This window comes from Xiphophorus hellerii, chromosome 9 (assembly GCF_003331165.1).
Source record: "Xiphophorus hellerii strain 12219 chromosome 9, Xiphophorus_hellerii-4.1, whole genome shotgun sequence".
In the NCBI taxonomy this organism is placed as follows: domain Eukaryota; kingdom Metazoa; phylum Chordata; class Actinopteri; order Cyprinodontiformes; family Poeciliidae; genus Xiphophorus; species Xiphophorus hellerii.
The window spans coordinates 31,248,133-31,275,967 of NC_045680.1; the positions used below are offsets into that span (position 1 = coordinate 31,248,133).

At 37.4% G+C, this 27,835-nt stretch overlaps 2 protein-coding genes and 1 long non-coding RNA gene across 4 annotated transcripts; all 3 read right to left on the reverse strand.

The window, feature by feature from the left end:
• Positions 1–293: 293 nt before the first annotated feature.
• On the reverse strand, positions 294–1,102 carry LOC116725454 (uncharacterized). The gene is made up of 2 exons (XR_004340405.1): positions 849–1,102; positions 294–424 (listed from the first exon to the last, which is right to left on the reverse strand). It is a non-coding gene; the product is annotated as an uncharacterized LOC116725454 (long non-coding RNA).
• Positions 1,103–17,858: 16,756 nt separating this feature from the next.
• Positions 17,859–21,634, reverse strand: LOC116725451 (gastrula zinc finger protein XlCGF57.1-like). 2 transcript variants are annotated; one of them, XM_032571523.1, is made up of 2 exons: positions 21,548–21,634; positions 17,859–20,188 (listed from the first exon to the last, which is right to left on the reverse strand). In XM_032571523.1, the coding sequence occupies exon 2, from the start codon at positions 20,171–20,173 to the stop codon at positions 18,521–18,523; it is 1,653 nt and encodes a 550-aa protein (XP_032427414.1). In that variant the 5' UTR covers positions 20,174–20,188; positions 21,548–21,634; the 3' UTR covers positions 17,859–18,520. The 2 variants fall into 2 exon arrangements, with proteins under 2 accessions (XP_032427414.1, XP_032427413.1); XM_032571522.1 differs by having other exon boundaries at positions 21,259–21,626.
• Positions 21,635–21,831: 197 nt separating this feature from the next.
• Positions 21,832–27,541, reverse strand: LOC116725450 (gastrula zinc finger protein XlCGF57.1-like). The gene is made up of 2 exons (XM_032571521.1): positions 27,183–27,541; positions 21,832–25,063 (listed from the first exon to the last, which is right to left on the reverse strand). The coding sequence occupies exon 2, from the start codon at positions 25,046–25,048 to the stop codon at positions 23,219–23,221; it is 1,830 nt and encodes a 609-aa protein (XP_032427412.1). The 5' UTR covers positions 25,049–25,063; positions 27,183–27,541; the 3' UTR covers positions 21,832–23,218.
• Between the last annotated feature and the right edge of the window lie 294 nt (positions 27,542–27,835).

Genomic DNA, 27,835 nt, shown 5'->3' on the forward strand with positions numbered 1-27,835 from the left:
TGTAAGATACAATACATTGAAACAGAACCAATCAAATTACTGCATCACTCAATAAAAATTACAAAATAATACTGTAGGTTTTAAGAAAGAAAAGAGTACATCAGATAAAAATGTGAATTTTATAGTCTGAGAAAATACTTAAGCATATAAAGACGGCTGCTTGCATCGTGCGTTTCAGATCAGATTTCTATTTCTTACATGAGGCTCATGAAAAATGTCTCAGAAGTTAACAGTTGATTTACAAATATTATATTATAAGGTAGCTCAATTAATAAATAATGAGAATAAAAGTGTGCAATAAAACAGAAGTATTTATTTATTTATATTATATTATACTGGGAACACTGGCCACAGGCAGGGGTTCAGTTTGCTGGTCAAACTGGGAGCAGTCCAGTAACTTCCGAGACATCCTCGTAGACACAGGCTAAAGCCAAGGATAAAAGAGAAATTATCTGACAGTGAATAGAAAATACATCACTGATTCCTTCACATTCAGAATGGACATATGTTTTCAGCATATTGGGGCAGTAACATCTTTAAACACAGTTAAACAAGCTGAGCGGTGAAACATGACTTAAGAAAAGCGCTGCAGCTCTGATGTGACTGGCCTTTCCTCACAACATCCCCTGGTCTTTAATGCACTTCCTCTCTAACAGTTGTTTCTCATCAGTTCTCTCTCATTAGAAAACACAGTATGAAAACTTTAGCTACGCTAAGAAAATAACGATCAGAGTGGTTACTTCAGGCCATAGGAAATACTTATCGGTTGTCTAGAAGCTAGTTTCTGACTACAAAGTCAACAAATTCTGCTCGTAAGAATTTCTGTATAATTTTTCTTCCATTCTTACCTGTAAAAGGAAATGTTAATGAATCCAGTTTCTACTGTAAAACGGTTGAAACAGCAAATGACTTACGGAGCTCTGATCGCTCCAGATCAAGATGGAGGGGACGTAACGTAAAACTCAGCACTCTACGTCGTATTCATCATAGACATGATACGTAAACGCGCCATTGAGCGCTGAGTCCTGCGTTACGTCACTGCCATCTTGTGTGTGGCAGCAGAGCGATCGGAGATCAAAACACTGTCAGCCTTCTGAAGCGCTGTCCTGCCCGCGGTTTGACGAGAGAGTGTTTTCCAGGGGCGCAGGAGCGGGAGTGTGCAGCGGTTAGCTTCTTAGCTTCAAGCAAACACCGGAGGGTCTGAGGACTGACTCGCTGAACTTCGGTGTTAAATGCGACTTAATTCGGAACATGACGACGTTGGATTTGGAAAGAAGTGACTGTAATAGTATGGAGTGTAGTGACGAGGAAGGAAGGAGTGGTCGGAATGAAGATAAAGAGTGGGAATTGGTGGGAAAGGGTGGAAAGAAGCAGCGAGCTGCTGAAAGAAAGAGGAAGAAAGGAAATGAGGAAAGCACTGAAGACACTGATAATGAAGGAATTGAGGAAGGAAAAGAAGCACCAAAAAGACAAAATCTGAACATTATAATAAGATTTGATGAAGGAGAAGGAGTCAAGAAGATTGATCCACTTAAACTAACAAAAGCACTTAAGACACATGTTGGGGAAATTAAACATGCTAAAGTACTGAGAGACGGAAATCTTTTGATTGGCTGTAATTCTGAAGGTCAGGTTGAAAAGGCAAAAAAGCTTGGATGGGTGTGTAAAGTCAAAATTAGAGCAGTTGTTAAAGTGGGTGAAAAAAGAAATAATGAAAGCAAAGGAATCATAACAGGAGTGCCGTTAAGTGTTGATATGAAGGAATTAGTTGAAAATCTGAAAGAAAGAAACAAGGAAGTAAAAGGAGCACGAAGAATGAAAAGGGGTACAGAGAAGATTGAAACAGAAACTGTGTTGCTGGAGTTTGAAACAAAAGAAATGCCAAGGGAGGTTTTCTTTGGCTTGATAAGATTTAGTGTCAGGGAATATGTGCCCAAACCAGTGAGGTGCTTCAACTGTCAGGAATTTGGCCATATTGCAAAAATGTGTAAAGGAAAAAGGAGATGTGCCCGTTGTTCTGGAGACCATGAATATGGTAAATGTGGAGTTGGAGTTAAACCAAAGTGCTGTAGTTGTGGAGGAGAGCATAGTGTCGCTTTATGGGGATGCGAGGTAATGAAACAACAATCAATGATACAGAAAACAAAAGTTACACAGAAAGTAACGTATGCAGAGGCGTGTAAAGTAGTTGAGAAAGAGAAACAAACTGGGAAATCTCTAACAGGAGAAAAGCAAGTAATTTCAAAAATTATGGAAATGGTTGAAAAGAAAATTGAAGAGGAAAAAAAGAAAATGGTGACTTTTATTGCAGGAGTTATAAATGCAACATCGGATGTGAAATCAAAAACGGAAAGGATTCAGATTATTGTAAAGGCAGCATGCCATAGTTTAGACTTAAAGAATATTCGGTGGGAGGACATAAGGGGGGAACTGTGTAGTCAGGCAAGTCAAGAAGGATAGTCTCAATATTGCAATGGGATGCCAGGAGTCTTCTGTCAAATGGGCAAGATTTTAAACAGTTTATTTACGAATTAAAAGAAAAACCTGATGTAATTTGTATACAGGAAACTTGGCTGAGGCCTTTTTTGGATTTCAAATTGGATGGATATATTGCAGTTAGATATGATAGAGAAGAAGGACATGGGGGAGGGTGTCTTTCTCTGATTAAAGAAGGTATTCCGTATAAAGTTATTGGAAGAAAAGGTGATTTGGAGTATGTTGCAACTGAAATATGGGTGGAAGAGAAGGTACTGTTGGTTCTAAATTTTTACAATCCTTGTAAAAAGCTTGAGGTAAGTAAACTTGAAGAGATGGATATGAAAGGAAATGTTATTTGGTGTGGAGATTTTAATGCACATCATTCATTATGGGGTAGTGGAAAAGTAGATTATAATGGGAACATTTTAGAAGAATTTCTAGATAGTAATAATTTGGTTTGCTTGAATAATGGAAAGAAGACAAGAATTGATATAAATTCAGGTAAGGAATCTGTACTAGATCTGACATTTGTTTCTAGCTGTTTAGCTCCACTATGTGATTGGCAAGTTAAAAATAAGTCATTTGGTAGTGATCACTACATTATAATCAGCAAAGTAAGGATGGGCCAGGTGCATAGGCCTGAAATGATAGGAGGGAAGTGGATATTTGAGAAAGCAAATTGGGAGGAATTTTATAACCTATGTGATAGGAAAATTTTAAATGTTCAAAATGATCAGAGTATTGAAAGTATGAACCGAGTGATTAGTCAGGGTATTTTAGTTGCTGCAGAGGAGGCTATTCCAAAAACATCAGGGAAAAATAGGAGAAAGTTAGTTCCATGGTGGAATGAAGAGTGTAGGAAAGCAGTTAGAGAAAGAAATAAAGCATTTAAATTGGTTAAAAGGTCTCATAATTTTCAACATTTAATTGAATATAAAAAGTCACAAGCCAAAGTCAGGAGAACAATAAGGAGCACAAAAAGAGAATACTGGAGAGGTTTCTGTGACACAATTGGCAGTAGTACAAAACTAGGGGATGTTTGGGGGATGATCAAAAAAATGGGAGGAGATAGAAGGGAATGGAGTTATCCTATACTAAATAAAAATGATATAGTAGCTGTAACTGACAAGGAAAAGGCTGATATGTTAGTGAGAACATTTGTGGAGATACATAGTGGTAAAAATTTATTAGGTAATGAAATGGAGGGAAGGGAGAGAACTAAAAAGGAATATGATGGAATCTTAAGAAGAAAGGAGAATAATAATGATCTGATGAATTATCCTTTCTCTATTGGAGAGCTAAAAAGAGCTTTGGATAGAACTAGGAATAGTGCTCCAGGTAAGGATGAGGTGTGTTATATTATGTTAAAACATGTAAGTGAGGAAGTTTTAAATAAATTATTAATTTTATTCAATAAGATTTGGAAGGAGGGGAGACTACCTTGTAAGTGGAAAGAAGCTATTATTATTCCGTTGAAGAAACCTGGGAAAGATCAGAGTAACCCTGTAAATTACAGACCAATAGCTTTAACATCTAATCTGTGTAAACTGATGGAAAGGATGGTGAATGAGAGATTGACACAATATTTGGAGTCAAAACATTTAATTGCTCCTTATCAGAGTGGTTTTCGTAGAGGGAGAGGAACAATGGATCCTATTTTATGTTTAGAGGATGATATTAGAAAAGCTCAGATTAATAAGGAAACTGTTGTTGCTGTGTTTTTTGATGTGGAGAAAGCATATGATATGTTATGGAGGGAAGGGTTAATGATTAAATTACATCAGATAGGTATAGGAGGTAATATGTTTAATTGGTTATGGGATTTTTTACGGGATAGAAATATTCAAGTTAAAATAGGATGTCAGTTTTCGGAAATATGTAAAATAGAAAATGGAACCCCTCAAGGAAGTGTGGTAAGTCCAACATTATTTTCAGTTATGATCAACGATATTTTTAAAGAAGTATCCATCGGTTTTGGTAAGTCACTTTTTGCTGATGATGGAGCATTATGGAAAAGGGGAAGAAATGTGGACCATCTTATTGTTAAAATACAGGAAGGTATAGATAAAGTGGGTAAGTGGGGAGTAAAGTGGGGCTTTAAATTTTCAATTGAAAAGACAAAAGTAATGTTTTTCACAAATAAAAAAATAGGGGTTGATAAAAAGTTGTGTTTATATGGAAAAGAGTTAGAAAGGGTTGATTGGTTTCGTTTTTTGGGAGTAGTTTTTGATAAGAAACTAACTTGGGGAAATCACATAGAACATATTATGGAGAAGAATAAAAAGGTTCTAAACATTATGAGGTGTTTAGCTGGGTTGACATGGGGTGCGAATTTCGATTCCCTTAAAAATATATATGTGTCTCTAATTAGATCAAGAATAGATTATGGGAGTGTGGTGTATGGATCAGCAGCTAAAACTAGGTTAAAAAAGTTAGATGTTATTCAAGCCCGAGCACTGAGAATATGTTTAGGGGCAGTTAAATCAACACCAATATGTGCATTACAAGTAGAGTCAGGAGAAATGCCATTATGCATTAGAAGACAGCAGCTAATGGTCAATTATTGGATAAGTTTAAAAGGACATAATGCAGATCACCCGGTTAAGAAATTATTAGGAGAGTGTTGGGAAAGAGGAAAGAAACAAATGGATAGCTTTGGGTGGGTTGGGGATGATAGAGCGAAAATTTTTAATGTATATTATAAGGAATTTAGTCCAACTGTATTGTGGCCTTTGAGACCGACATGGACTTGGAAATATATTAATGTAGACAGAACACTAACAAATATTAGGAAAAGGAACACATTAGATACTTGCCAAGAATTTTATAATCAAATGCAGAATAAATATAATGAATATTTGCAAATTTATACGGATGGGTCGAAAGACCCTAAAAGTGAAGCAACCAGTATAGCTGTAGTGATTCCTGAATTAAAGATTAGTATTTCAAAAAGAACATCTGATTATTTGAGTGTATTCGCAGCAGAACTAGGTGCTATTTTAGTAGCTTTAGAATGGGTGGAGGAAACTAATAGGAATAAAATAATAGTTTGTAGTGACTCTCTATCTGCGTTGACGAGTATCGGAAAGGGACGTACAAAAAATCATCAAAATATTTTATATGAGATTATGGCGGTTCATCATAGGATATGTGAACAAAATAAAAATGTTGTATTATTCTGGACTCCTGCTCATGTAGGTATTATGGGGAATGAAAGAGCAGACAGGCTGGCGAAGGAGACAATTAAAAAAGATGATATTGATATGCAAATAAAGTTATCTAAATCTGAAGGCAAAAGTATAATTTGGAAAGAAAGCAAGAAGATATGGGAAGATAGGTGGGTAAATGAAATAAAAGGAAGACATTTATTTAGAATACAAAATACAGTCGATGTAGAAAGGATCAGAGGATTAAACAGGAGGGAAGAGATAATTATAAATAGAATACGAACTGGGCATAGTTTCCTAAACGGAACTCTTTTTAAGATGGGGAAACATCTTACTGGTTTATGTAGATGGTGTGATGAAGTAGAAACAGTGGAACATGTTTTGATTAAATGTAGGAAATACGCAAGTCAAAGAAGATTATTAAAAACAGAACTAGGTGTTAGTAGGGAATTGAAATTTGACAAGGTGATCGATCAGCTGAATAGTATTGAGGGGAAAAAGAAGATTTTTCGTTTTTTAAAAAACACTGGGATTTTTAAGAGTCTTTGAGGAGTAGGTGGTAGGAGGCAATAGAGGGCAGTAGTGCAACATAATTGGATGCAAGCTGCCGTTAAAATCTAAAGAAGAAGAAGAAGAAGAAGCGCTGTCCTTTAATCAGTCAGTAGCGGTAAGGTTGGCAAAAATAACTATTTCCATTCGTATAAATTATGATTGAATTAATATCCGGTCAATAAACATAACGTGTTTATTTCACTTCACTATTTTAGGGTTAGAGTTAGGGGTGATCTGATTCACGTGCAGCGCCGCTAAACACGAAGGCGAAACCCGCTACAGTAGTGCTAATACAGTAATGTTTTGTTATTAAAAATCACCAGCACATTCAAAACTTATCCGAGTCATGAACTCACAAAGTAGTTACGGCTGCAAAGTTGTGTTATATGCAGTGAAGATAACGCTGTACTGCAAGCTAACCGCAGTGCACTGCTAACGAGCTAACCGGGAGACCGGAGCTCTAACCCTAACCGTCTCTCCGGTCTCCCGGTTAGCTCGTTGGCTAACCAGAAGACTCCGGTCCAACCGGGAGACTCCGGTTAGCTCGTTGGCTAACCGGGAGACTCCGGTCCAACCGGCAGACTCCGGTTAGCTCGTTGGCTAACCAGAAGACTCCGGTTAGCTCGTTGGCTAACCGGAGCTCGTCGACGAGTTTGTTTCTTTTCCAGTTGAGAAGCTAAGCAAGTAGCTCAGCTAATGGCTGAACTTTGATTTCTGCCATTAAAAGGAGTGTTGTTTAAATGAGCTTCATCCACCATGTCACGATGAATGAACACAAAGTTGGACCATATTAAACATAGAAATGTAAACCACCATAAACATTTCTTTATTTACGTGAAGGAAACGATTTTACAAATATTTGAAAAAAATTGAATTATTCACATAAATTGACTATTTTGTTCTTCTTTTCCAGTCTCATAAAACATGGAGGCTCACACTTTTATGTTACTCACATCGGTTATGGCCTTTGACCCAGGAGAAGTAAGTAACGTTGACATATACTTAATAGTCTAGCTGGCTACCACAGGCTCAGGGACATCTGGGTTATTTTCTGTATTACACTGGTGAAAGATTATGTTAGTAGAGCCTAATATTTTCTTTTTATAAATGGGTGCATAATTATACCATGGTGGTTTGCAAGTAAGAAATACTGGGACAGCAGAGGGATCTCATACTTTAAAGAGAGGGGAGGTAGCTGGAAGTTTTCCCCTTCGTTTTATTTTCTGACCACGTTATTACACATCGCTGGGATTGTAAGCAGGAATTTTCTGCATCACAAAAACTAGATTTGAGGGAATCAAATGTATAATGCGCATTACCTGCAATCCAACAGTAAATTTCAGTCCTTGAGTCTGTAGGTGTAACAACACTGGATACTTTTTAAAAAATTGGTGTGGAAACGGAATATAAATTAAAAACTATGCATTTTCTTTTTACTTTGTTTTTGTTTGTAATAAATTACTCCAGACTGATTTTAATCAACAAGTAGAGTGACTAAGCACTAAGTACGAGATAATCTGAAGCAGTTATGTTTATTGATCAGCCTGTGAGCCAGAGATCGAAATAAAAAGAAACCAGAGAGGATACATGAAAAAAAACAATGGAGGGTTCCCACATAATACACTAAGTCTGAGATTTTAAGGTCATAATAAGTTTTAAAAAAACAAACATTCCCTGTCCAGAAGTTTTCTGACCGTTGGTCCACCATTCTTCTGTGCATCTGCTATTTGTTTATCCGTTAGTCAAGCCTTCACGCTTTATATCTGAAACTTTAGTGCATAAATATTCGTAATACATTCATTCTCAACTTTTGTACTTGTACTAAAAAAAATAGCCAAACAGAGATATGTGCTTGTTTGAGCCTGGAAAAGTAAAATCCTCAAATGTGGTTTAGTAGGTTTCTTTTCTTTTTTTAATGAAATTATTTTTAGCAACATTGTTGCTATTGATGCAAGATTTTAATTTAGTTTCAGATATATACTTTTGAATATAATTTCAATTATCATTTTAATCACCTCTGGTCACTTTACTGTACTAAATTTTCTTGTGAGTTTTGATTATGTTTGCTTATTTCCAGCAGGTTTTTTCAAAGTAAAGAATATAAGTGACCACTTGGACAAGAGAAAACATGCATACATAACCAGGAACAAAATAATTAGCTTAGCTTTATTTTTCTGATTTAATCCTACACCTTACCTTAATTTAATGCGAATTAAAATATGAATTGCAGAGAAAAGCATTTTGGGGGTGGTCTCTTATGTCTTTAAGCTAAGTCTTTCCATTAAACTTGAATTAAAACATAATGTTTCTTCCAGAAGGAGTTTAATGTTTAGAGAGGAGCTAGTTTTCTCTTCTCTCAGTTTTTCCTACTGGGAGAGGAGATATTCCCCCACATCTGTTCAACCAGCAGTTTTACTTCTTGAATTTCATGGATGAATGGATCTTGTTTCTCTGTGATATTCTTTAACATCTTAGGTCTGATTGTTGTCTTTTAAAATCGGTTTCCAGTTTATTTTCATCTCGACACTGATTGAGTTTTTTCACCATCGTTTTTGTTCCAGAGCTTTTAGCTTTAATTCTGTTTGTCTTTAACTTAAACTTGTTGTTTCTTGTTGTTCAGGCAAACTACATCTGCTTCAGCTGCCCTTTGTCAGAGGCTGAATCCATCGATATGGTGTACAACAAGGATAGCATTGCAGGAGACTTCTGGCTCCGAAATGGTTCAGCGTTGGCTTCCTGCGACTTCTCGTCCGTTTACGCCTCAAAACGTAAATGTTCTGTTTGCCTCAAAAACCCTGTTGGAGCAGAAACCGTCGTCATGGTTTTATGCAACCTGACGAGCTGGGAGGAGCCGATATTCGAGGGTCAACATGGCGACATCAGCTTCAACAAGACCGGTAAGAAGATCCACAAACATTTTTATATTTGAACACGTTTCTAGATTTCACACTGAAACCCAGAGCTTAGCATGAAGATGGCTCCTCTTGTTATATTCATTTACTCCTGGTTTGTTTTATGTATTTTTTATGTTTAACATGTTATTTAGAAATTAGTTTATTGATCTTTCAGAGGGTGTATTTGCATTGTTATGCTATTTAATGCTATAATAGTCTCAAAATGACAATATTATCATTTATCGCAATAATTTCTGAGACAATTAATCACCCAGCAAAATTAGTTATCATAACAGGGCTAGTGCTATGTCAGGCCTGGTTTTATCTCTTATCCTGGATTTCATAATCCTACTTTAGTGAAACAGCCCACTGGTTGAACTGGGGTGAGCTCTGATATTATTCAGGTGCACTGTTAAGAAATGAAGTTGCCTTTTCGACCACATTGGTGGCGCTCTAGAGCCTGACCTCAGATGCCTCTTGATGCTCCACGGTTTACAGCAGTGGTCCCCAGCCCCCGGGCCGCGTGGACCAACTGGTACCGGGCCGCGCAAGAAATAATTAAATATTTCCGTTTTATGTATTATTTGAATCTGGAGGATCTTTTATTTTGAAAATCCTTTAACCGGATTCTCTCGGTTCCGTCTTGCCCAACATGGAGCCACAAGCAGCAAAATGAGTCAGAAACGGATCAGATTGTTTGGAAAGTTTCTTTGTGAAGGGAAAAGGCCCAGAGAAGAGACAGGAGGATGGATTTATCCCGGCAGGTGATTCCCACAGTCCAAGCTCTGCATGATATGGTGACCGGATGTTAATGAGGCAATGAAGCTTCAAGCTGCTTCTCCACTAGAGACCAAGAACCCTGAGCATCAGCAACACTTCCGGTCTCATTGTCTCTCATCTCTCCCAGATGGACCGTCTGGTTGCAGAGAAACAAGCTCAGGGCTCCATTAGTCGTTATGCTGAGTTAAAATTTTCACCAAAGTAAAATGTTCGTTTTTGTGGCGCATCTGTATTTTATTTTGAAGGGATATATAAACGTTACCATAGAGACCAGAGTCAGAGAGCGTTAGGGCAGTGGAGAGACGAGAGGAGGAGTAGAGCTTATGAGTTTTAGGTCTGGTTCACACGGCACGATTATAAGGATTGTGGGCCGATTCTCCAAACCTCAGTGACCACAGAGCCGATAAAAGTCCAACAGGTTCGGTCGGTTCGTGAGTCCAGCCACACGGCAGGAGCAACACGCCACAGAACCGGTTCCACTCACCAACATCCCAGAAGAAAATCCAGTAAAACCCCCAACATACCATATATGAATTTAGAATAATCAAACACAGATGATGATGTAGAAGCAGCAGTGACAGTTTGTGGCTTATTTTAAGCGATAAAAGACGAAACAAAAAGAAAAGATGTTTGATAAAAGATGGCGGAGCAGCCGCTCTGTTTGCTGCTCTATGATTGGGAGGTGAGTTGTGTTTGTTCATAGTTAACATTTTAACTGAATAATCATAACCACATATAATAAACATATATAAAAATGACCTTTACATAAAGTAATAAACATTTCCACATATCACCCCTGATGTCCACCGGACTCTCAGTTGCCATGTCAACTGTTGGGATTTCCTCCATTCTTACGTCACCGCGCTTTCTGATTGGCTACCTGTCACATTCAACAGGCTGCGTTTCGCTCCCAGTCGGGGAAAACCTGCGACAATCGAGCCAAGACAATGTTGAATATTCAACACACCACACACTGCAGGACGTTGTAAGATTGGCCTAAAGGGAAAATCGGGGCAAAAAATAAAATAATATAAAAAATAAAATAAAACAAAATGAAACTCTTCAGCGGGAACACCAATGTCCAGAAGGCTTATCTGACTGTCCCGCCCGGACCGCAGCAAAATCGCCAAGTCTTGACCGGTCCGCGGTAATAAAAAGGTTGGGGACTGCTGGTTTACAGAACAGTTTGAACTAATCCTGGTGTTTCTGTTCCAGACTGTCCTCAACCAGAACACATTGGTGAGTATTTGCTCATTTTACTTTACTAGTCTGATAATTTAATATTTAGCAGAGATATGACCAGCATCTCTACCTTTATTAAAGTGTTTCAGGTGAATCTCAGATGTTTTTAGATCAGATTCAGGAAGAACTGAAGTTTGATTCAAATAATCCAGATCATTTCTGGATAAAATCAGAAAATACATCTTTCAAATAACAAAAAATATGTTTCTCTTCTGTTCCAGGAACTGACCCAAACAATGACAGTAAGTTTCTTTTTCCTTCCTTGTTTAAAAACCAGCATCTAACCTTGGTTACAACAAAGAAAACTTAACTTTACATTTCTGCTAGAGAATAAAACTGTTTTCTTTCAGGAGGAAGGATTGGACTCTACATTTCTCTGGGCTGCTTCATCGCCGTCCTTCTCCTCATCTTGTTGGCATGGAAGCATCATAAATCCCAGCAGGTGAGCGTTTCAGTTGGTCTCAGAGGCTGAAGACGAGAGTTTAGCTTCTGTTTATCAGACTTCCAGGTGGATTATTTAGTCAGTAATTAACTGAAGGTTTCTGTTTTTTTACAGGATACCAGCAGCAGCTGGATGTCTGAAGACCTTTGACCTCATGTAACCTGGTTCTTCCCTGTTCAGAACATTCTCTTAACTTTCTTTATTATCGGCTGCTTTTCCCCCTGCCCCCATTTGATAGTGTTTTTAATCAAACTCTAAAGTCTTTGCACACTATTTACACATTTGATCAAATTTTTAGATTACAGATGTTTTACATAGTTATTTATGAAGAGCCAATTTACAAAAATGTCGTCTCAATGCAGTTTACAAAAAGAATTTCAATCTCACATACATTCCAATTATCAATCAGTGCATTAACTTAAGTTAATTACTCAAATTAGCTTAAAAAGTTTCTATCTGAGGAAACCAGCATATTGAGCTTTAGCTTTCACTCATCCTGGACGTAGGAACAGTAGACTATTCACTTTATATTCATCCCTCATACTGAGCATACATGTAGCGACAGTGGAGAGGAAAAACTCCCCTTTAACAGGAAGACACCTCCAGCAGAACCAGGTCCAAGCAGCCAACTGCCATGTTCAACTGGAGAAACGCTGTACTGTAGCAAAACACCTCTAGCACTCTAACACTGTAAATATTAATGTGATGTATTTCTACATTTTAAAAAAATAATGCAATATGATTTGGTAAAAATGCAGAAATATACACTAATATGTGCAAAGTTTTTTGGGGAAAAAAAATATATATTTAGATTTTAAGTTCTTTGTAAAAATATTTTTGCTGCTTTTTATATTTTTCTATCTGCACTTTTTACTCTTGCATTATATACCGAGTAAAGATTTATACATCAGGATCATTAAATGATTGTTTCTCCGTTCACTTAAATGAGCCAATCAGCTTTTGCGTACAAATCACAATGATGTGTCAAACGTCTACTACCAGTTATAAACCTTAAAGCTCAATGATACACAGTATTTAATGATTGAAGACATTTGGTCGAAGCATTCATATATAAAACGTCTCTGATGCCTCAGGCTCATTATGTTGCCAGTGTTACTGGGGATGGGTGCATGTTTGTACTGTAATCTGATAAAATAAAAACACTTTATTCAATTCTTCATCTTGATGTTAATTTATTATTATTGTATGTTTTGTGTTTTTTGTGGTTTAGACCACAGGTGTCCAAAATTTGTCATGTTGGCCAAAATTGTCAAATTTAAGATTACAGATGAGCCAAAAATACAAAAAGATTTTTATAAAACTGATTTTTTTTTTTAACAAACTAAGCATGAACTTTGGAAATTCTCTTTTTTTGTAGGAACAGGATTGTAGGTCCAAAATGAAATGAAAGCCTCCAGTTGGTTTATTATTTTGGCCTCAATTGAAAAAAACTAAAGAAATATTTTTATTGCCAACAACAAAATCAGAAACTGGGTAGGTCTTCATTTGAAAACACCTGGATGCACCACGGTGAACTTTAGAGTAAAAGCCAGAGTAGATTTGGTCCTAGTTACCATGACAACAGACGGAAACCAGAAACCTGGGTCCTTCAATCTAACTTTTTTGTAACTAAATTTTCATTCATAAATCATACTTTTTTCTAATTTATTCTTCAATAATGATCACTACCAAAATAACAGAATTTCCATTTCCTCAGCAAAAAGAAATGGACTTAAATAAAAAACTCCTCACCTTCCAGAGACTTCATGTTTTTATTTTTCACTTAATATTTCAGAGCAAAAAAACATTAAGAAAATGTGGAGAATTAAGTCCTTAAATCATTTTGAATAAACTTTAATCCAGCTTTACTGAATAGCTTCAGATGGTTTCTGCTCCAGTCAAACCTTATTAATAAATCACTTTCATATGTGACAAAAACAACCTGAAGAAGGGAGGGGGGGCAAAAATGTTTGTAGTTTGGAGCAAAGGTTGCGCTATGGTTCCTTCATTTTGAATAATGATCAAAATAATTATTTTAATTATAATAATGACACTTAATTGTATTTCATTTCCATTCTGTTTTTTATTCAGTAAGCTGAACAGATCATTAACGTGTGTCCTCATCAGGATGAATACACTAAACGTTTCCTCTGCAGCGAGGTTTGAAATCAGGTAACATTTCACCAGTTGAAATCACCTGAAGGAGACACAAGCGCTAGCACCATGGATGAATTATTAATGTATATAATATTACTGTTTTCATCATGATTTTTAATGACTTATTGCATGAACAAACTTATTTTAATTTCATTTATTTGATGGAAACACTGCAACTCAAAAATTGTTTTCTACATCAGAAGAATATTGACAAAGATTTGTGCAGATTTGTAATGGAAGTGCAGCTGATGACGCTTCATCACTGGAGTAAAAACTTTTTGCCATAAGGACAGAAATCCTCAAGTTAGAACCTTAAAGAACAGAATGTATTTTTGTTCATTAAAAGTAAATATAAAATGAAGGAAAACAAGAATTTGTCAACTAAATGTGAAAATATATTTTTGATGAAAGTCTAGAGAAGAAAATAAATGAAAGGCAATAATATTCCTGTTACTTTCTCAGCAGCCAGAGCTGCAATCGCTTCATAATTCTTCCTGAATTCCTCAGTGATTCATGTTTTCCTGTTTCTTGGTTCTATGAGCGAATTTTGCTCAGTAATTGTTCGGTTTGACAAAACTGTCAGGTCGCTCTGCACTTCAGCTCCTGCTCATTCCTCCAGCCCAGAGCTGCTGTCAAGGAAAAATCAAAAGGTAAGAAACTGATTAAAACCTTCTGAGAACAAAAGTCCAACTGATTCTGGCTGCAGGTTCTGGTCAGCAGGTCTTGGAACATCAGGCTGTCGTCGTTTCCCAACAGAGAAGAGAAGCTGGATTTATTAATGAACTACGATGTGAAGATTTGATTGTTTTGCATCAAATATTCTGCAGCTCAACACAAACGGTCTCAACTTTCACCTTTAGGCCTGTTTGATGCAAACGGTTAGTTTCTTTTGAACCAAAGTAAATGGAAAATTGACCAAAATATTTGATGTGTTTTGATTATTTTACTGTTGACACTTGATGAAATATAATGTCTGTTGCTGGTTTTTACAGCTGGTTACAGTTGCTGCGCTGCCATTGCAGATGAAACCAAACGAATCCTGGATCCGGTTGTTGATCATGTGACTCATGATGCAAAATTCAGGATCTGTAAATAACTCAGTGAATTTGTTGATGGTTTTGTTGTGGCCAGTCAGATTTTCTAAACTTCTCCTCCAGACAAATAAAGAAAACAATAAATGAGTTAAGAGGCCAATATTTTAATTTCAGGTTGTTATATTGAGGTGTTACTGTGCAGGTGATTCCAGGTGTTTGTTAAATGATCCTCAGCCTGTAAAGGTTTGAGGATCTTTTTTTTTTTACATTTTCTAGGCTCACCAAAGATGTGGTTCCTGTTTGCTTCAGTTCTTGCAGTTGCTCCGGTTCTGGTTCTGGCAGAAAACCCAGAGGAAGTGAGTATTTCTACACCTTTAATGGCTGGACAGGAAGCAGCGCTTGTGGATTTGCTGCTAACTTTAGTGATACTGATTATTTAATCCGAGTTGTAAATGTAAATCTTGAGGTTCTGTGGAACCGTCTGCCTTTAAACATCAGAGCTGCAGAAACGTTTTTAATATTTTAAATCAATGTTTAGTTCATGTTAACCAAATATTTCACCTTAAAGCTGCCTGCCTGTTTTTATTGCATTTTAGACACTTTAATATTTGGCTGTACTTGTATTTGTATTGTTATGTATTTTTACTTTTCCTGGTTTGCATTTAACTTGTGATTCACTTTGTGTTGGAAATGTGATGCATAAATAAATTCGACATTAGCTGTAAAATTTAAATTTCAGAAATGTATTTAAGCTGCAGTATGTAACTGTTATTAAAAAAATACTTGTATATATTAGTAGAAACTGTCACCATGTTGTTTGGTATGAGATAATCTGTGATCTGCTTCCTCCCAGTTCTAACTAAAACAACCAATCAGAGCCAGGAGGCGGGGCTTAGCGCTGTCAATCACTCTCTATGTGGCACTTTTTCTGTTTTACTTTTGTTTGTCTTTAACTTCCTGGTGAAATCTTTGTTTCTTCAGGCAGACTTCAGCTGCTTCAGCTCCTCTTCCTCGGAGGCCGAAGTCATTACAGGCGTCTGCGACGTCCTCCAGCGATCGGGAAACTTCTGGTCCCGACGTACCAACGGGTCAGAGCTGGCCCCCTGTGACTTCTCCTCCATCTTCTCCTCTAAATGCTCCGTGTGCCTCAGTGACTCGGCCAGACCAGAGACCGTCCTCCTGGTTTTATGGAACCTCACAGGCAGCGAGGAGCTAAAGTTCAAAGGTCCAGGTTTCCAAATCCTCTTCAACAGAACCGGTAAAAACATCCAGAAACATTTTAGATCTGAACGTTTCGGCTGGACGCGTCAGAACATGTTGACCTGAAATCTGTTCCTGGTGTTTCTGCTCCAGACTGTCCTCGACCCGAACCCGTCAGTGAGTATCAGTCCATTCACACAATTCACTAAAACACTGAAACAGAGCAGCTAACGTTCTGTTAGCAGGATTAAACCCGATCAATCAAACATTACAAAATTACAACATAAACAGTGAGAGTTTTGATTTTAGCATCGTTACAGTCATGAAAGTGACTGAAGCTCTGAGATGTTTTTAGATGAGACTGAAGTTTATTAAACTAGGAGCTGGTCCTTTGCTCAGGTTGCCATGGCGATTAAAGCAACACCGCAGGCATGTTTTTGATGAGAGAATAACTTTATAACATGATAGAAAGCTGATAAAGTTGACTTTACATGATGCTGCCCCTTTAAAGAGTGAAAGTGGAATCTTGTTGTTGGAGAATAAAACTCTGTCTCCTCCTTCACCCAGAGAGAAACTTTGGTTTTCACATTTCTGTGTCCTGCTTCCTCCTGCTCCTCCTCTTCATCACCGTGTGGTTGATCTGTAAACTTCATGGATCTCAGCAGGTCGGTGTGTAACCAGCTCCATCAGTTTCAGTGAGCTGTGAAATGTTTTACTGACTGATCAATAAAATCCTCTAATTGAGGTTAAACTGATTGAATAAATAGCAGCGGCTCCTCCTGTGAATTTTCTCCTAAAACGGGTCAAAACGTTACAGTAACACCAATCTGGAGCTGAAGACATGATTTTATTTCAAGCATATATTTATTATCAGACGTTTAGGTTGAATATTTAGTCAATAATTAACTGATTGATTGTTTTGTTTACAGGATAGCAGACTAGCAGCTGCTAGATGTCCAGGAGTCTTTTGAAAGCTGCTGATGCTGCGTGGCAGTGTTGACCTTTTAAAGCGTCTGCTTTATTCATTTCTGCATTAATGTAACGTTTCTCTATGCATTTCCAGATTTCTTCTCAATTAGAAGCTGATATGTTACATTTTGTTCTCAGTTTCTGGACACATTAATCTGTTGTAAAGGCTGCGGATATTTATAAGCTAATTAAAAACAGCTTCATAAAATTCTGCAGCAACTGATGAATAAATTCACCTGAAGCAGAGGGAGAAGCTGCTGTTCTGATTTTTATATAAATGTTGGATTTTCTTGATCAGATGAATATTTTCCATCTGTGCTGAAACTCTGACATGATTATATTCGTTTCCAGTTTAGGAACAATGTCGCCATCTAGTGGTGGAATCCAGGCGGAGCAACGTTTGGTTGATTAGTCAAAATGTTTGACTTTAGTTTTTAAAATCTAACATGATGCAGTTTGTTTCAGTATAAATTTATTCACCCAGATCACAGTATCTGTGCTTTTCCCTCACAATCCGCATTTAAATGTGTTTAATTGATCTGATGTAATATTTTAAATCAGATCTAAAAAATATCGTCTGCCTCTGGAAGAAGAAAATGATCATAATTAACAGAAATAAAGGCTTGAAACCAATCAGCCTGTGTGTAATTTAATCTGGGGTAACTGAAACAGATCTGCTTTTTTTAAATTTTACTTTATTTAATTGGTATGTTTATAGACGACTTAATGAAATGCTAGAAATAAATCAAATCTAAATTGTTAGAAACTTGAAGTCTTTAATTAGCATTATATATTAAAAACATTTGGGTTTGTTTCTGTTGATTAAAAGTTTTCCAGAAAAGTCAGAAAAATAAGACGAGGAGCTTCAGGCTGACAGATTTAAAAATAAACTGGTTAAAAATAAGATTCAATAAATCACTAAATAATTCAACAAAACATTTCATTAAACAGGTCAGGAGAATTTTATTAATCAATTTGTTTACAGTCCATATATAGTTGAAAAAATGACAAGAAAACATAAATACTATATACAAATAAAAAGAATAAAGGGTGAAGAAAATAAATCAAGGCTCAATCCTCTGTCTCAAAGCCAGATTAATAATAATATGATCATTTTAATTCTATTTCTTTATTATTTGTTTTTAACTATTTATGTCAGGTTCAAAGTATTTCAGTAACTAAAACGGATTTAGTTTTTTACTGTAATGGCGAGATAGAAATATTTAGAAACATCTCAAAATTCACTACTGTTAGTTATTCAGTGTGATTTATGTTGATGCTCTTATTTTGAAATGTAACCAGTTTTTCTAAGTGCTTATTAAGCTCATGACAATAAATAAATAAGTGAAAGTCCGATTCCAGAGAAGTGAGCTGGTGACATTTTAAAAATAATAAGTTGAATGAAGATTTATTTTCATGGCTCTTGAGAAACGCCAACTTCGTTTCCAGACATCCCTACTGGAACAGAACCGAGTCTACCGGACCATCAGGTATGAAAGCAGCTTTAGGTTTAAATATTTTTCTCAGAAGGCTAAGATAACAAAAGTTGAACTATAAACATGTTGAATAAAAAGATTTACTATGTAAATCGCAGAATGCTCCTTCTCACGCTTGTGTGTTCTCACCTGTGTGAGTTTTCACATGAATACTCAAGTTCCCTTTCTGGGTAAAGCTTTTTCTGCAGATCGGACAGGAAAAAGGTTTCTCCCCTGTGTGGGTTCTCATGTGACAAGCCAAGTGATTTCTGTTCCGGAAGGATTTACCACAAACATCACAAGGATACGGCTTCTCCCCTGTGTGTGTTTTCATGTGCTGAGCTATGCTGCTGCAGTCTGTGAAAGATTTACCACACAGCTTGCAGTCGTACGGCTTCTCCCCGGTGTGAGTCCTCAAGTGGTTGGTCAAATGGCTTTTGTTGACGAATGACTTGCTGCACACTTTGCACGGATATGGCTTCTCGCCTGTGTGGCTTCTTATGTGGTCGGTCAGGTTACCCTGTTTGGTGAAACTCTTTCCACAAGTCAGGCAGGAGAAAGGCTTCTCACATGTATGAGTCCTCATGTGGTTGGTCAGATGACTTTTATTGATGAAGGATTTACCACAAACTTCACAAGGATACGGCTTCTCACCTGTGTGGCATCGTATGTGAACGGACAAGTTCCACTCCTTGATAAAACTCTTTCCACAAGTGGGACAGGAGAAAGGCCTCTCACCTGTGTGGATTTTCATGTGGACAGTCAAGTAGTTTTGCTGTGAGAAGCGTTTTCCACATGCCACACAGAGGAACGGTTTCTCGCCTGTATGGGTTCTCATATGAGTAGCCAACTGGCAACCGAAGCTGAAGGATTTGCTACACAGCTCGCATGGGAACATCTTCTCGCCCGAGTGGGTTCTCATGTGAATGTGGAGGTTACTTTTCTGAGTGAAACCTTTTCCACAAGTCGGGCAGGAGAACGGTTTCTCGCCCGTGTGCGTTGCCATGTGAATGCTCAAGTTACCTTTCTGGGTAAAACCTTTTCCACAAGTGGGGCACGAGAACGGCTTCTCGCCTGTGTGGGTTCTAATGTGGACGGCCAAGTTGTTTTGTTTGGTGAAAGCTTTTCCACAGGATAGACACTGGAAGGGTTTTTCACCAGAGTGACTTCTTGTGTGTTCGGCCAAATGACTGCTACTTTCAAAGGTTTTCTTGCACACTTTGCAAATATGCAGCATCTCACTGCGGTCGCTTTCTTGCTGATTGTCGGCTTCAGTTGAGTTTGTAGAGAGGATTTGGTTCTGGTTCTGGTTCTGGTCTTCATCAGGACTACTGGAAAGATCCTCCTGTTCCTCTTTAACCTCTTCAGATTCCAGTTCCTCCTTCGCCTGGATCATCTGAAGTTCTGGTTCTCTGTGGAGGAGAACCTCACTAGGAGGAACCGTAAAGGTTTCTGCCTCCTGCTTCACCACTTTGTTACAGATGCTCAGTTCCACCTGTTCTTCCTTGACTGGTTGATGTTCCTCAGTTGTCTGTGAATCTGGTTCGGTGTTCTCCGGAGGAGGATTCGCCGTGAACGAGTCAGTCTCCTGCTTCACAACAACCTGCTCTGCACCATCAAACAGTTCTACCTGTTGGTCTTCTTCCTCTTTTATCTCCGTCAGCAGCTTTGGTTCTGGTCGTTCTTGTTCTGGGTCGTTTGGTTTGTTCTTGTCAGGGTTGAAGTTCCCTTCCTTGTTAATGAGAAAGTGATCATCAACAACCTCCCAGGTAAACGCCGACATGATGAAGACGACGGCCTGACGGAAAGAAGAACAAGTAAAAATTTATTTTTTACCATCAGATGAACAAAATATAAACAGGATCAAGTCAAAGTAATCTGAAGGGGAAAATGTCACTGGGGAGAGAGATCCCAAGGCCATTCAGCGATTTATAGACTAACAACAGTATTTTAAAGTCTATTCTCTGAGCTACAGGGAGCCAGTGGAAGGAGTTTAGAATTGTCTTTATGTGGCTCTGAAGGTTCGGGTCAGAGTCCATCACTACAACCAAATTTCTAACCCGATTGCTAGTTTCTAGCTGTAATAACTGAATTTGTGTGCTGACTCTTTAGGTCCAAAGATAGTAACTTTATTTCTGTTCAGTTGGAGAAAATTATGGCACATAGATGCATTGATTTGTTCTAAGCACCTGTTCAGTGCTTGGATGGGTTCAGAGTCGCTGTAATGACTCTGAACCCATCAGAGTCATTATGATACCATCAGGTATGAAGATGATCCCATTACTAGATTAGCTACCATAACTAATGTAGTTAGAAAGTTATGGTATCATCTACATTTCAAATGATATCATAACTATCATCTGCATAGTTATGGCAGCTAATCTCTTTACTTGTTGTAACCTGAGCTACTGGGATCATGTAGATATTAAAGAAAAGGGTTTGCTATATCATCATAGCAGTTTTGTCCCCTATGATGAGAAATTGATACAAAAAAATCCCTATTCTTTAGGCAAGACCCAACCCAGTAAGGTACTGTTCCAGAGAGTCAAACCCAACTCTCCAGTTGGAATAATATATCATGGTCAATGGTGTCAAATATTTTAATTGTTCACTGCTGTGGTTCTTTCACAATCTGTATTTATGTGGATGCAGAATCGCCTCAACTGACTCATTCTGATGTGGAAGATGTGTTGAACTCCAGCCTGATCTCATTTAAACGCTTTAACGGCTAAAACATCTGTTCATTTACTCATCTTAAGGGTTAGGTGACCGAGGTTTCCTCTCCCAATATGGCGGACGTGTCGCCGCATCTAAAGAACACTGTTAGCTTGTAATTGCTGACACCGTTCGTTAAAATGATTCTCTTACCCGGTTATCTTGTACTCTTTGGTGACAGAAAACGCAACCCAGTTCCCAATGAACGTTCAGTGTTGTCGGTGTGAACTCATCTTTATCCTTTTCTCTAAAGGGGAACCGGTTCCTTCTTATGTCCTGGGGTTAGCTTCTCACTTAGCTCGGATGCTAACCCCTCTCCCTGCGGCTGTTGCTGCTCTGTAAACGGAGAGACAGCGCTGTGACCAGCCGGCTGAAACGGCTGAGTGCGTTTAATGAGATAAAATATCTGGGCAAACTCAATAAAGAGCAAAAGAGCACAAACTTTTTAATTGATCCTTTTTCCTTCGTTCTCTTCTTGTTGACACCCAGCCTGCAGATGGACGCATTACCGCCACCTGTCGGACTCTGGAGAGCAGTGCAACTGATGGGGGGAAAAACACGACATCTAAAAAGGTTTGTAAATTCTGTCTTTAAAAAATCAGTTGTTGATATCTTGTGAGAATGAAGTCTTATTTACAAAATTGATATACATTAATCATGCTGTGCTGCTAAAATATTTGTAGCACAGTTGATTGACACCAAAATGTGAGGTTGGTTGACCCTTGATGACCTCTGGAAACATTTATTAATATCTTTAACATGAGAACAGTACACGCACATTTTTTGCTGCACAAACATAACACAGTTGATTAACACAATATTTCATTTGATTTTATAATTGTGATGGTTGGTTGACCTTTGAGTCTGAGTTTGTGTTATTTCTTCTTTTCCTCTGTGGCTGTTTAGTCGTGTGTTTTATCTGAAATCTTGTAAATCATTTTAATATTTTATGCAGAAGCATATAAAGCACATATAAAACTATCCACCATGTTTTACCCTTTTTATTGTTTTTACAAATCAATCTTAAGCAACATAATGGATCCTTTAGCAGAAATTTGCAAAAGAGAAGCCTTTGATGTCAAAGTAAAAACAGATTTCTATAAAATAATGAGAAATACAAATGTGCAACATAAAATAAGTGGTTGAATAAATATTCACCCCATTTGACTCAGGGGTGAGTCAAATGTGCATCTAAAATGTGCAACGTTTAGATGCACATTTGTTTGGAATCAGAAAGTCTGTGGGGAAAGGTCTAGACATCTGGACGCTGCAGTTTTCCTTCATTCTTCCTAACAAAACGGTTGAAGCTTCTCAATAAGCTTTTCTCTGATTGGTCGAAGTTTTCTTTAATCTTCCTGCAGTAGCCAGGATACTGATGAACCAGTGAATGGACCGTCCAGACAGACGAGTCTTTATTTACAGACTCACTGCTCTCAATTGATCCCAGATCCAGAAACTAGAAACACCAAAGGGAATGAATATTTATGCAATCAATTATTTTTTATTAAATATTATTTAATTTTAATTATTTTTTGCAGAAATCAATATTCACTTTGACATTAAACAGTTTTATCAAAAAGTTAAATTCTTTTACATACACATTTATTATGCAGAAAAACAATCAAGAAACAGCAAAACTAAGAACAATTCAGATGAAGGATTCCAGCAAACATACAGAATAAAAGAGGCTTCTTGATCAACTGGAAACTATTTGCAATCAGGTTTGATATGAAACAAAGGACAAAAATTATTTTTACAGGCAACAGGGCTGATAAAAAGATAAACGTTTTAAATAACGTTCTATATTTTGAATAGCTTACAATTAAGACAGCTGCTGGTTTTCTACTATATAGAAATATACTGATTTCCCCTTGCATAAGCCAGTTAGCATGAAATGCCTTTTTACAGGTAAAATCCTAAAAATACAAAGTGAGGATAACAATAATACATACATAAGTAATAATAATAGCCCTGGGTCACATTCCTTCCGCTTGTCAAAAGATATTCTACAAACTTCTTTTTAAGGCTTATTTACATACATATCCAGTCAGATTATAACTGGAACTGAATAATTTACCGAGCAGGTAATTTAGTGCTTGAATGAGTCCGGCTGTTAAACTGGACAGTTTGGAGAATTTCTTTCCACAGAGAAGACATTCTCACCTGTGTGGCTCCTCAGGTGATCGTCCAGCTGAAGGTTGTTGGTAAAAGATGATTCGCAAAGATTACAGGAAAACCTCTTCTTGAGCTTCCTGTCTGTGTGATTTCTTATGTGTTTAACCATAGACATCTTGTTGGTAAATAATTTACCACATTCTTCACATGAAAACGGTTTCTCGCCTGTGTGACTCCTCCGGTGACGGTCCAAGTTACCTCTGGATATGAAGGATTTATCACAAAGGTCACAAGGATAGGGTTTCTCACCAGTGTGAGTCCTCATGTGACACGCCAAGTTAAATTTTGTATGAAAAAATTTAGGACACAGGTCACATGGAAACGGTTTCTCCCCTGTGTGACTTCTCATATGTTTAACCACAGCCAACTTGTCAATAAAAAAATCCCCACAAACTTCACATGAAAACGGCTTCTCGCCTGTGTGAGTCCTCCTGTGGCGGTCAAAGTTAATCTTGGCTGCGAAGGTTTTATCACAGAGGTCACACGGATATGGCTTTTCAGGGAGGTGAACTCTAGAGTGTTCTTTTAAAGCACCTTTACTTGTGTAGCTTTTTCCGCAGGTGGGACACAAGAATGGCCTCTTGTTTGAGTGGAGTTTGACGTGACGAACCAGACCTCGTTTGTTTTTGAAAGACTTATCACACAAACCACACGAGAACAGCTTCTCGCCTGTGTCGACCATGTTGTGTGTTATGCTGTGTTTTTTCAGGCTGCTTTTGCTCACGTAGCTTTTTCCGCAGATTGGACACGAGAATGGTTTCTCGCCTGTGTGGAGTCTCATGTGACAAACCAGATTTTGACTCTTGGTGAAAGATTTATTGCACAATCCACATGGGAATGAATTCTCTCCCAGATGGTCTTTGATGTGTGCGTTTAAGCTACTTCTGTTGATGTAGCTTTTCCCACAAGTCTGACACGAGAACGGTCTTTCGCCCGTGTGATTTCTCATGTGACGAACCAAATGACTGCTAAAGCTGAACGACTTACTGCAGACCTGACAGGTATGCGGTTTCTCACCGGTGTGGATTCTCATGTGAATTTTCAGGAGAGTTTTCCTGATTAAATGTTTTCCACATATTTTACAGGAACGCATGTTTTTCTTTAGTTTTTTCACTTTAGAGTGTTCAACACTTTCATTCTGATTCTTTGTTAGCTCTTCTTCTACATCTAATACCAGGTCTTTTCCATTGTATCCGTCCTTTGGTTGGTTTTCAGCTCCAGGGGAGTTGGAAGGGTGGATCTGGTCCTGGTTTGGATCCGGTTCACTGTGGTATTTTTCCTCATGCATAGGAGTTTCTCTGAAGGAATCCTGCTTTGCTACAAGTTGATCTTCATCCTGATCACTGTAGAGTTCCTCCTCTTCTTGTTTAATTTGTACAGTTTCTAGTTCCTCCAGTTCTTCTTTAATCTGTTCAGGTTCTGGTTCCTCCAGTTCTTCTTTAATCTGTTCCGGTTCTGGTTCCTCCTTCATCCCTGTGATCTGCTGCAGTTCAGGTTTACGCTGGAATATTTCATCAGAACCAGCAGACACCCTAAAGGTGTCAGCATCTGGCTTCACTACAGACTTCTGGTCATGAAAGATGTCGAGCTCAACTGGTTCTTCTTTGATGGGTTGATATTGTGGCGCCTCCTTCATCTGGTTTAGATCTGGATCTCTGTGTTCCTCTTTCATCTCTAGATTGGTCGGTAAGTTGCGGTCACGAACTGAGTTGCTTTCTCGTTGAATGAGTAACCGATCACCAGCAACCACCCAAACGTTAACAGACATGATGCTGTTTGGGACCTGAAGGAACAACAAATTAAACACTTTAGTATTAAAGGTTTTGACAAAATATATTTACATGAATTGATTAGGATAAATTTTTAAAAAAGCATAAAAACACCAGAAGATGTTTAGATATTAGGATGTTCCAGTTCAGGTTTCTATAACAGTCATGTTCCTCCTGTTCATGTTTTCTACCCTATAATGTTTTTTTCTTCACTTTGACTTCAACAGAACATTATGAAAAATGCAGCATGAAGGAAAAGCACATTTAGTCATATTTTACTAATTCTACTGCAAAATAGTGAATTTTGAGAAATTTTTGAATTTTGGTTAAATCATCTGTATGGAAAAAAATGCAAAGAAAAGGTCAAAAACTTTTGTTTCTCCATGAAATCCTCCCAAGCTTGTTAAAATTCAAGCCTTTAGCAGAAGCACTTTGTCATCTGTGAATATTTTGACAATTTTTGGAAGCATAATTTATTTTTTTATTTATTAAGATGTGGATTTTTAGATTCTTTTCTTTTCTTTTCTTTTCTATTATTGTGTGACAGAAAATAATCAGTCACCCTTTCACAATAAAAGCCTGATGGCAGTTCTGCTGCCAGAAGTGCTATGCTAACACTGAGGTTAGCTTGCCAACTTGGGCTCCATGAAGCCGTTAAAATTTGACTCAGTTCTGCCACATCTGGACGAGAAACGGATTGAAACATGACTGACACGGTAACTTCAAAATATCTGCAACGTTACCATGTTTCTTATTTATAAAAGAACCTGCATGTTAAAGCATATTAATGTCTCTAAGTTTAATGTTGTAGCATAACTTCATTCCTTCATGACAGACTGACAAGTTTCACTTATGATTCCTGGGAGAGTGGAATGGTGCCCTTATTCAACTAAAGAAACTCGCAATTTATTCAAAAGTTAATAATAAATTATTAATCATAACATTAGTAATGTCATAAGCCAAACATTAATGCTAATTTTGATTAATTTTGACTGCTTGGAGAATAACGTTTATATGCGTTGTTTTATTGAATGCATTTCCTTTTGCATCCTAGTCTTTTATACTGTGGATAAAACTGTGAATATGTGGCTATGAAACAATATTTTTAAAGCAATTTACCAGAAAATACTAATTGCTAAATTCAAATTAAATTCAAATTCAAAAATACTTTATTGATCCCAAAGGGAAATTAAATGTTGTTGTAGATCATAAACTGGAACAATATGAGACAGTGGAAATTAAATGGTTAAGAAGTTATTCCTGCAGGTGGCAACAGTTTACGTTAGAAAATAATTTGTTGAGTCCCCCAGGGGTCAGTATTGGGAGCAAAACTCATTATTTGCTCCATATCTTATACACTACAATAATTTTACCTTGTTTATCTTACTGGACTGAGGTCTGGGGCGTTATAGGACTTTTCTCTTAGAGCAACACAGATAATTGATCAAGATGAATGTCAGAATCACATCAACATATTTTCCTTCCATTCCAGATGGTTGAAATAGTATGACTACCACTTAATGTTATTTAAATGATGAAAACGCACAAATTCACAAACTAAAAACAACATATTCCCAGCAAACATTTAAAATGTTTGTCTCTTATAAAGTGGGGGCAAAAATAAAGATTACTAAATGTAGAAAGTTAAAATAACTAGCAGGACATCTGTGTTTTTAGAGTAAAACTTTAGAATGGGTCAAATGAGACTTTTAGCAATGAAATCAGTTTTACAAATGTTTTTAGGGTTTACAAATAGGAAGTCAGATGTGTTACTGGGTGTTTTTTTTTTTTTGTTATATATGTTTTTTATGTGTTTGATGTTTTTATGATGAAAGAAATTTTGAACTGCCTTGTTGCTATAAAAATAACCTTAACTTAATTTAGTTTACTTATTTCACAAAAATCAAAAATTGTATAGCCTAACTAGTAGGACACGCAACTTTGCTCAATATGAGCCATAAATTGCACTGAAAGGAGCTTAAAACCCAGCACTTCCGCTCCCTGTACTGATTAACTTGTCGCTCTTTCCTCTCCCAATATGGCGGACACGCTGACGTGTTATAGCACCTAGCAGTCAACGCAGAAGCTAGCAATCATTTGTTGCCTTAGTTGGTCAAAAGACGGTTCTCTTACCGGATAGTGTTGCTTTTAGTCCCTAGAAGAAGATCCGGCGGCCGCGCCGCTTCCAGTAAGAGTCCAAAAATCTTCGTGTGAAGTTTTTTTTTTACGATTCTCTCCAACTAGAAACTGGTTAGTTTTCCTGACAGTTAGCTTCTCATGAATACCGGAGGCTAACTGGTCTCACTCAGGATGTTTGACCTCCTTAAACAGACAAACATCGGCATCAAAGTAAGAATGTAAATATTATCGGAGCTCCCAATGAGACAAAATGTGAAGATTATAAAGGTTTAACCGAAGAGCAGAACGAAACCAACGTTCAAATTCCTTCTTCTGCTTTTGGTTGTGGCGGTTGCCTATGCTACCGAGCTCTTCTTCTGTTTAACGGCAGTTTATTGAGCAACGTTTTGGTGAGCATTATCGCCACCTACTGGAATTAGGTGTGGGTCGGGATGCTAAACATTACACAGATTTATAAACTAAGCAATAAAATAAATATGATTAAAAACTCACAAAATCTATATTCTCTATGTGATTCAGAAGCAGAGAGTTTATCCAAAATGTCTTGTATGTCCAGATGTAACTTGTAACTGAGTATTTAACTCTCTTCTTGAAAACAAATACAAAAAAATTCTGTCCGATTTTTTCCCAGTTTTAAACAAAACTCG